At 43.3% G+C, this 9,871-nt stretch overlaps 2 protein-coding genes and 1 long non-coding RNA gene across 4 annotated transcripts; 2 read left to right on the top strand and 1 right to left on the bottom strand.

Moving 5' to 3' along the window:
* Positions 1 to 146: 146 nt before the first annotated feature.
* Positions 147 to 3,092, bottom strand: LOC124023589 (thyroid transcription factor 1-associated protein 26 homolog). Its single transcript, XM_046337970.1, has 4 exons — positions 2,866 to 3,092; positions 2,098 to 2,467; positions 696 to 804; positions 147 to 593 (listed from the first exon to the last, which is right to left on the bottom strand). The coding sequence occupies exons 1-4, from the start codon at positions 3,008 to 3,010 to the stop codon at positions 423 to 425; spliced, it is 795 nt and encodes a 264-aa protein (XP_046193926.1). The 5' UTR covers positions 3,011 to 3,092; the 3' UTR covers positions 147 to 422.
* A 202-nt stretch (positions 3,093 to 3,294) lies between these two features.
* LOC124023588 (probable methyltransferase-like protein 25) lies at positions 3,295 to 5,279 on the top strand. Of its 2 annotated transcripts, XM_046337969.1 has the most exons (5): positions 3,295 to 3,573; positions 3,725 to 3,895; positions 4,140 to 4,252; positions 4,628 to 4,856; positions 5,010 to 5,279. In XM_046337969.1, the coding sequence occupies exons 1-5, from the start codon at positions 3,342 to 3,344 to the stop codon at positions 5,129 to 5,131; spliced, it is 867 nt and encodes a 288-aa protein (XP_046193925.1). In that variant the 5' UTR covers positions 3,295 to 3,341; the 3' UTR covers positions 5,132 to 5,279. The 2 variants fall into 2 exon arrangements, with proteins under 2 accessions (XP_046193925.1, XP_046193924.1); XM_046337968.1 differs by having other exon boundaries at positions 4,628 to 5,279.
* A 2-nt stretch (positions 5,280 to 5,281) lies between these two features.
* Positions 5,282 to 9,871, top strand: LOC124023590. Its single transcript, XR_006836706.1, has 3 exons — positions 5,282 to 5,293; positions 5,596 to 5,743; positions 9,839 to 9,871. It is a non-coding gene; the product is annotated as an uncharacterized LOC124023590 (long non-coding RNA).

Here is a 9,871-nt window from a genome sequence, read left to right as displayed (position 1 = left end):
CCGTCCAAAGGGTGTCCAGGACATGGGCTCGATTTTGTCCCGCTACAAATGAAACACTACATTTGTAACTCTCAATTCTGCAGTCTACTTGGATCAACACTAGCTTTAGTTTTTGGTGCACTCATATATAGAATAATAAACCAGACTTCGCTTACAACCTTTTATTAACATTTAATAGAAATGGTTGCTTATTTGAAAGGAATATTTAAATATTTTACAAGAACTCCTCATCTCACAAATGCCACCTTGTGGTTCAAAATGTAAATAAACTGTTAAAAAGTCTGAAAATCTATTATGATACAATCTATACAAAGTGGCAGTTCACAAAATAAGAACAAGACTCATCTATGATATAAAACCATCACAGTAAGAGTTCCAACTGTATATTTGCTATTTGAAGCCTTAGACATAAATTTTCTGGGTCATTTTCCCGGCCCGGTCCCTTGAATCTTCTGGAGCAGGTATTCCATCTGGAGGTTCAGGTTGGGCTGTCCCTTCTTCGTCTTTTTGCTCAGCATCTGAAATGTCTCCATTTTCTTCTGTTTGTACTTCTTGATAGCTTCTTCTTTCTGCTCCTTGTTCTTCAAAAACTCCTATATGGAGGAAGAAAATACCACTCGTTGAGAACAGTCAACGCTTTTGACCTACGATAGTACTTTTCTGAGGGCTTTAATTGAGAATGTGAAAAACTATACCTCTTTCTTATTCTTCTGCTTTTCTTTAACACTTTCAAACTCCTCTTTTGTTTTCTGATAGGAAGTCTTCCTCAGCATTTTCTTTTTACTCCGGTTACTCATGGGTAGACTGGAACACAACGACACATTAACATGTTGCATTGTCTTTTTACTCCGGTTACTCATGGGTAGACTGGAACACAACGACACATTAACATGTTGCATTGTCTTTTTACTCCGGTTACTCATGGGTAGACTGGAACACAACGATACATTAACATGTTGCATTGTCTTTTTACTCCGGTTACTCATGGGTAGACTGGAACACAACGACACATTAACATGTTGCATTGTCTTTTTACTCCGGTTACTCATGGGTAGACTGGAACACAACGACACATTAACATGTTGCATTGTCTTTTTACTCCGGTTACTCATGGGTAGACTGGAACACAACGACACATTAACATGTTGCATTGTCTTTTTACTCCGGTTACTCATGGGTAGACTGGAACACAACGACACATTAACATGTTGCATTGTCTTTTTACTCCGGTTACTCATGGGTAGACTGGAACACAACGACACATTAACATGTTGCATTGTCTTTTACTCCGGTTACTCATGGGTAGACTGGAACACAACGACACATTAACATGTTGCATTGTCTTTTTACTCCGGTTACTCATGGGTAGACTGGAACACAACGACACATTAACATGTTGCATTGTCTTTTTACTCCGGTTACTCATGGGTAGACTGGAACACAACGACACATTAACATGTTGCATTGTCTTTTTACTCCGGTTACTCATGGGTAGACTGGAACACAACGACATGTTGCATTGTCTTTTACCCGGTTACTTAACATGTTGCATTGTCTTTTTACTCCGGTTACTCATGGGTAGACTGGAACACAACGACACATTAACATGTTGCATTGTCTTTTACTCCGGTTACTCATGGGTAGACTGGAACACAACGATACATTAACATGTTGCATTGTAACTCCTTCAAGTGGTTGGCCTTGACTGCAACCACATTTCGCACAAAGCATTGCCACACTTCACTGACAGCAATTACATTTCACACAGTACAGTGCAAATGGATAATGCATTTACATTTTTTTGCACAAACTGCTTTACTCCAAACCAGATTAGCAAATTGTATGGTCACATACACATATTTGGCAGATGTTATTGCGGGTGTAGCGAAATGCTTGTGTTCCTAACTCCTACAGTGCAGTAGTATCTAACAAGTCACAGCAATACACACAAATCTAAAAGCAAAATAATGGAACTAAGAAATATATCAATATTAAGACAAGCAATGTCAGAGTGGCGTTGACTAAAATACAGTAGAATAGAATACAATATATACAAATGAAATGAGTAAAGCAGTATGCAAACATATAAGTGACTACCTGTCATTCTTTGAGGCCGCAACTGCTGGAGTGGGCTGTGGGGCAGAGTCAGTCTTGTCAGAGGAGATGTCCTCTGCAGGGTCTATGGCTGTAGCTAGGTCCGTGGGGGCTTCCTTCACAGCCATGGGAGCTGCTTCCTCCTCTACTGGACCACCACCGCCAGCCATCCTAGCTTTGGTTCTGTTGATTCTGTTCGTCTTAACCTCATTCCTCAGTTTCTCGGCCTCAGCCTCGTAGAGATGCCTCAGATGTTCGGGGTACTGTTCTGTATATTGGGTTTTGACCTCTGTGTTCTTCCTCCTCTCCTTCCGTAGCAGTTTGTTGTATTCATGTTTCACTTTCTCCTTCCTTTTGAAGGCAAAGCCCTGGCCTGAGGAATGAGAGATGTTTATGGTTCAAGCATGAATGTATATCTGCAAAAACACTGTTTGTTAACTTACACAAACATTTAGCCACCCATGTAGCTAAATTCGTTTATTAGCTAATTGATCAAGGGGGTCTTCATAGATTAATCAGGACCTTTATAGATTCCCCACTTCTACAGTTGGAAGGTCTAGTTATCCTTGCACTCTACATATTGAATGATTTCATTTTATACAATATACATTAACTGCAATTCTAAACACACTTTAGATAGCTAGATAGACTAGCTTAGCCTGGTTGCCGTCTCTGTTCAGCTAACTATTATATTCCAGTGGGAAGTTAGCTAGCTAAAGTGACTGGAACTCAGACTATGGCTAGCTAGCACTGGCAAGCGAGCTGAGCTACCTTCTCCAATACTGCCGTCGAATACTTTGTGCTCAGAGACCCACTTCTTCTTGCCCCCTGGTCGATTGTAGGGTTGGTTTCTATTGGCACGTTTTCCGTCAAATGTGCCCTTTGTCTTCATTTTCTGCTGTGCTGGTGGTGCCATTTCACTCAATTTTAGCAAAATATCGCACGTGTCATGTGTTTACGTCGCATGTGCTTTTCGTCGCATTGTTATGACGTATGTGGTGGTCTCAGAAAGACATGACAAATCCATCCACGAGCAATCGACCACGAGGGACGTCATTTGTGTTGGTGCGTAAGTAAGGATAGCGTCCGTAGAACTCAATGTATTTCGGTACACCCAACATGGCTGCCACATACGTGCTATGTAAATCATCGTCGTTCAGTTGCAACTAGTTATTCCTGATTATACTGTAAAGAGGGAGTCATTCTTGGACCTGCTGTAAACAGGTCTTGGTTAGAGTTTTTATTCAATGGCATCTTCCATTCATTCTCTGGAAGCGATTCAGAAAAAAATAGATGCTGTTAAACTCTTCCTCTCTGTTTCACTGAGCATCGCCAATGCCCACACTGTGGATTTCTACACTTGCGATGTATGGGACCAGTTCATGGCTGTGCCACCCGTGGAGGTCTTGACAGAGATCACTTTGAATGGTGACCACAAGAGGGCGCCAGAACACTACTTAAATCATGGCAGTGGTACCAGTAAGTGTTATTTTTCGACGGTTCATTGACAAATATGAAATGTTTAATATGTAATTGTTATTACACGGTTGTAATATTTATCAAAGTCAAAATGTTGAATAAAATAAACAAAGGACAACTTATGTTTATTTTCTTTTTTACTCTCGAAAAGCCAAGAAGATCACCTTTGGTTTCTGTGATGATAGTAAGCGCCTGGTGGATGTAGCTGAGCTCTTGGAGGCTGCCTATGCCCACTCCCTGCCTGGCCTCGGGGTCTGTGTGGGCCGCACAGAGCTACTGCAATCCCTCAGACACACTGACAACGCTCAACCCCTGGAGGAAGGTACAAAAGAAGGGACACTATCCTAACCTATCCTAAGAATAACTAAAGGGGAAATGTTTGTTTTAGTCTAAGGCCTTGGTTCTGTCATTGTAACACACTGTCATTAGTGTCACTGATATAGAAATATAATTCTAGTAATTCTATGGTTTGGTCACAGGTCTCTCAATAGCAATGCACAGATAGTGTACAGTTCTGCCATCCATGCAAGGATTCACTGACATTGCACATGTGTGTCCATTGACAGTTCCAGCTGCTGTGGTGGAGAGTGATGAGTTTATGAACTCCAAGAAGTCCCACGAGGTGCAGGCCATGTCAGAGGTGGTGAACAGCCTAGCCCAGCGCTGCCGGGTCAAACAGGTGAAGGACACAACCGGGTCTCATTTTAGCAGGCACAAAACAAGAAAACACTCAAACAGACTGAGGTACCTTCTGATATTGTCGGATAAGAAACTCAGTTTTCTTTTTAAAACGTTAATGTTTTGCTACCGTGTGCCCTGGCCCTGACCACAACAGTGTTCTTCAATCCTGCGCCTGCGTACCTACAAGGTGTATGCAGGCTTTTCTTCCGGCCTTACACACCCGACTCAACTTATCAAGGGCGTGATGATTAGTTGATGAATTAAACAGTGGTGGGCTAGAACGAAAGCCTGCACACCCTATGAGTAGTGCTTGAACGACATCGACGGGACTACATTATTTTCTGACCCATCACAATAAATCTTTGTCTCCCAGGTGATTGATGTGGGCTCGGGGAAAGGTTACCTGTGCTCCTTCCTGTCGCTGCAGTACGGCCTCCAGGTGTACGGCATCGACTCGTCCAGCGTCAACACGCACGGCGCCCAGGAGAGGAACAGGAAGCTCAAGAAGTACTCCCGGGCCTACCAGAGGCACAGCAAAGCCAATAGAACTCCGACAGTGATGCCCCCCTCAGGCCAGGAGGACTTGGAGGATATTGCACCCGGTGAGAGAGCGAGAGGGGATATGGTTAAGACGAGTGGGGATGCAGAGAAGGGGAAGGGGAGAAGAGATGGGGAGGCACAGACCAACACAACAGGGTTAACAGATCGGAATGAGGAAGATGCAATGACATCACTTACCTCCGCCATTTTGTTAGAGGACAATTCCCTTCCAGAGTCGGACCAAAGTGACCCAGCCTCAGCTCCAGAGGATCCTTTTCTCAGTGCCCTGTGTGTGGGCATGGTGGAGCCCACCTCCCCCCGGGTTCCCCCCCAGTGAGTTGAGCCTGGAGGAGAGGGAGAGGAGGAAGAGGGAGAACCTGGAGAGGAAGGCCAGGAGCTGGGTTAACAGTGGTGGCATGGGCAGCGGCATGCTGTACTCACCTCTGACCTCCTACGTTACCGCGGAGACGGAGCTCAAGGAAATTATTGGGAGTTAGAGGTAGGTAACACTCACTGTCGACCAATAAGACAATGGCAAAACCATGGTCTTTTGAATGCAAATGTCACCAACTGCGGTTGTGTGGCAATTCATTCATTTAGATAGCTTAAGTCTCTAAGATTCATATTCATATTCACACCATAGTACAAACACATTCAAGTAGACATTTTCTTTCAAATGTGTGCTTGTGTCAATGTGCCTATAATATAATTGTATGATTACTCATTCCAGCTCTGCATCACATTGCTAATGTAGGCCTGTTTCAGTGCTGAGGCCCCTCTCTCCCTGTTTTCCAAACACAGGATGCGGTCATGGTTGGTCTGCACACGTGTGGAGACCTGGCGCCCAGCACCCTGCGCATGTTTGTGGCCAAACGGGAGCTCCTCTCCGTCTGCAGCGTTGGCTGCTGCTACCACCTTCTCTCTGAGGAGTTTGATCCCACCAGACAAGGTAATTACATGGCCAGGGGATAGTAAAGGTTGGCATACAGGGGGAATGTGTGTGAGTGTGTGAGAGTGTGTGAGGTGTGGCATACAGTGAGTGTGAATGTGTGTGAGAGTGTGTGAGAGTGTGTGAGAGAGTGTGTGTGAGAGTGTGTGAGAGAGTGTGTGAGAGTGTGTGAGAGTGTGTGTGAGAGTGTGTGAGTGTGTTTAGAAGAATAGGTTATTATTAATATGTTTTGTGAGAGTGTTATTCTTTGGTCATTCTTTGTGTATGTTTTCCACCACTCAACCCTTATTGTGGGTCGCAACTCAAATGACACCTCAATTGGTGGGTCACGAAGCAAAATAGTTTGGGAACCCTGGACTTCATGACTTGACTTAAACCCCTTTGCTCTTTGAGGAGCATAGATCATTCCCAAAGTTCCTCCAGTGGGAATGGACTAGATACTGTAGGTTAGAATGACTGTGTCTCTCCCCTATCAAGTCGGTTCAGATCAGTCAGAGGGACAGAGAAAGGAGGCAGGGACAGTGGACTTACCATCTAATTACCAACCTGGTGTACAGAGAGGCTTTAGTGTGTTTCCCCAAGAGAAAGGCCTCGATTTCATTCATTCATTAGCTACACACAGTATGCAATACATCCACACACACACACGCACACGCACGCACGCGCGCGCAGGCAGGGAGACACAGACACCAGCAAACAGACCCACCCTCCTCCGCCCCTTAGAGAACATATGGTTTCCATTGTGGAAATCTCAAGCAGAGCCAAACTCTTACTTAGGACTACAGACTGCAACTGCCCCCTGTCCCCCACTAGGAGACCTGCAACCTGTCCACAGACATCCCCCAGTTTTTATGCTAATCATAATTCTGTCACCATGCAGTGTCTACTTTGTCACTCTCACCAGCCCAAGGGAAGCATCATTCTCTCACAAGCCAAATATGAAGTAGCATAAACACTGATGTGGTTTGATGAGTTGGGTACACAGCCAACTTGCGCTCTCTAGATTCGGTTAGCTAAGAAGAGACTGTTAGAATCATTGAATGGATTTATCGTCTCAGGATAACAGTTTAGAGGATTGCAAACGTGATATCTTTGACCTGCTAATGTTCAGGTGTTGAATTGGATATGATTTATCCAGCATGTATTCTGACTTCATACGAGAGCGCTGTGGTATTTATATTCCAATCACACTTAATCCATCCCAAAAAACTTCATTAAGTCATCATTCTAAATGTACAATACACTAAATAGGATCTACTCTACACAGAATATAAAGACCCATATAAAGACCCATAGGGCTATATAGGAAAACTATATAGTATAGAAAACACTATCTACTCTACACAGAATATAAAGACCCATAGGGCTATATAGTATAGAAAACACTATCTACTCTACTACACAGAATATAAAGACCCATAGGGCTATATAGTATAGAAAACACTATCTACTCTACACAGAATATAAAGACCCATAGGGCTATATAGTATAGAAAACACTATCTACTACACACAGAATATAAAGACCCATAGGGCTATATAGTATAGAAAACACTATCTACTCTACACAGAATATAAAGACCCATAGGGCTATATAGTATAGAAAACACTATCTACTCTACACAGAATATAAAGACCCATAGGGCTATATAGTATAGAAAACACTATCTACTCTACACAGAATATAAAGACCCATAGGGCTATATAGTATAGAAAACACTATCTACTACACACAGAATATAAAGACCCGGGCTAGGGCTATATAGTATAGAAAACACTATCTACTCTACACAGAATATAAAGACCCATATAGGAAAACACTATATAGTATAGAAAACACTATCTACTCTACACAGAATATAAAGACCCACTATCTACTCTACACAGGGCTATATAGTATAGAAAACACTATCTACTCTACACAGAATATAAAGACCCATAGGGCTATATAGTATAGAAAACACTATCTACTCTACACAGAATATAAAAGACCCATAGGGCTATATAGTATAGAAAACACTATCTACTACACACAGAATATAAAGACCCATAGGGCTATATAGTATAGAAAACACTATCTACTCTACACAGAATATAAAGACCCATAGGGCTATATAGTATAGAAAACACTATCTACTCTACACAGAATATAAAGACCCATAGGGCTATATAGTATAGAAAACACTATCTACTCTATAAAGACCCATAGGGCTAGAATATAAAGACCCATAGGGCTATATAGTATAGAAAACACTATCTACTCTACACAGAATATAAAGACCCATAGGGCTATATAGTATAGAAAACACTATCTACTCTACACAGAATATAAAGACCCATAGGGCTATATAGTATAGAAAACACTATCTACTCTACACAGAATATAAAGACCCATAGAAAAGTCCATAGTCGTGTCTATATCCTGTTCCCCTTGCTTTTTCCCCCTCCAATTTACAATACATTTGTTTCCCTGACATCAACAGTGAAATATTCTCTCTTATAAACTGGGTCGTTCAAACACTGAATGCTGATTGGCTGAAAGCCGTGGTATATCAGACCATATACCACGGGTATGACAAAACATTTATTTTTACTGCTCTAATTACGTTGTTAACCAGTTTTTAATAGCAATAAGGCACCTCGGGTGTTTGTGATTTATAGCCAATATACCACGGATAATGGCTGTGTCCTAGCACTCGGCATTGCGCCGTGCGTAAGAACAGCCCTTAGCCGTGGTATATTGGCCCATACCACACCCCTCGGGCCTTATTGCTTAAGTCTACATTCCTCTTTTAACCTAGAAGACTCAATATCATGTGGTTCTTTTCTCCCTGTCATAGCTAGATATACATTTAGCTTCAGCTGTGATGGGTTAGAATGTTAGCTCCAGTTGCTCCTGGGTATGTTTGCTGATTCACTGCTCCCCCTTTATGAGGTATGAAACCTGGAATCCTCTCTGTGTGTGATGACAACCGCTGTGTGCTTTTAACAGTGATTCGGCACTGTGGCGTGGTGAGCTGCTTCCTATCACGCTGTCCCTCTTAACACTGCAACCCCTGACCTGTGACTCGCCACTCTGTTGGGTCCGCCAGTAATGACATCACAGCGTTTTGATTGAAAACACTTGAATTGTGCCAGACGTCCTTGAATGCTTCTCGCTCCTTCTTCCTCTCTCTCTCGCTGTCCCGACCTTCCAAAGAATTCTGGGATGCGGGCCAAACCCTGCAGTGTACTTCCTCACCTAAAAGATGGGAACCCAAACCACTAAATGAGCTCAAGACTATAGAAGTGTGGAGATCCTTAGCTAAGTCGTATAGGAAACATCCATTCAATTGTGTCGTATGGAACGAGAGCCACTGGACTGCACCATTCGTCATAGTCATTCAGTCTGGTGGATTTAGCCGAGGGTGAGACCCATCATCTGATCTGAAGTCAGCTTCCTTAACATAAACTGGCCTTGGACCAGTCCTTAAGGGCGTGAAGTAAGCGTGCCGCAGAGCCCTAGAGCCACTGTCTCCTTCTTCCTGACAGTTGGGAACTAACAGATGCCTCGTCGCACGCTACAATATTAGAAACACGTGTGTGTGTGTGTGTGTGCGTGTGTGTGCGTGCGTGTGTGCGTGCGTGTGTGTGTGTGCCGTGGGGAAGGGGGCGAGCAGGGCTTGGCCCTCGAGATGTGGTCAGTTCAGTGTGGCTGAGATAAGGCTAGCGTGCTAGCAAAATGTAAACACTCCACAACGTATACTGTAAGCTAGCCTTCAAACTCTAGCAAAGCCTGTCTGCTCCAATTGACTCTGACCAGGACTGCCTCTGCTAATACCACTACCATGTGTTCAACAGGAGTGGAGTCAAAGAGCAATGTGGCTAAGGGGTTAGCGACACCCGCGCTCTCGGGTTTTTCGAGTTTGAATCTTCAAAGCTAGTTTGGGAAGGCTCTGAATAGCATTAATGTTTCACTTCATTCTCTCTCCCTTTGGACTTTTGTTGGTGGCCTGTCAACTACCATAGTCACACTTTCCTATAGTGTTAAATACACAGGGCAGTTCTGACACAGCTGGTGTTAAAGTGTGTGTGTTTGTTTGTTTGTTTGTTTCAGAGTGTCCAAGCAGCAGTGTGTGTGGTTTCCCCT

The sequence above is a fragment of the Oncorhynchus gorbuscha genome, unplaced genomic scaffold (assembly GCF_021184085.1).
Source record: "Oncorhynchus gorbuscha isolate QuinsamMale2020 ecotype Even-year unplaced genomic scaffold, OgorEven_v1.0 Un_scaffold_1648, whole genome shotgun sequence".
NCBI classification, from domain to species: domain Eukaryota; kingdom Metazoa; phylum Chordata; class Actinopteri; order Salmoniformes; family Salmonidae; genus Oncorhynchus; species Oncorhynchus gorbuscha.
This window is presented reverse-complemented; position numbering and strand designations above follow the sequence as displayed.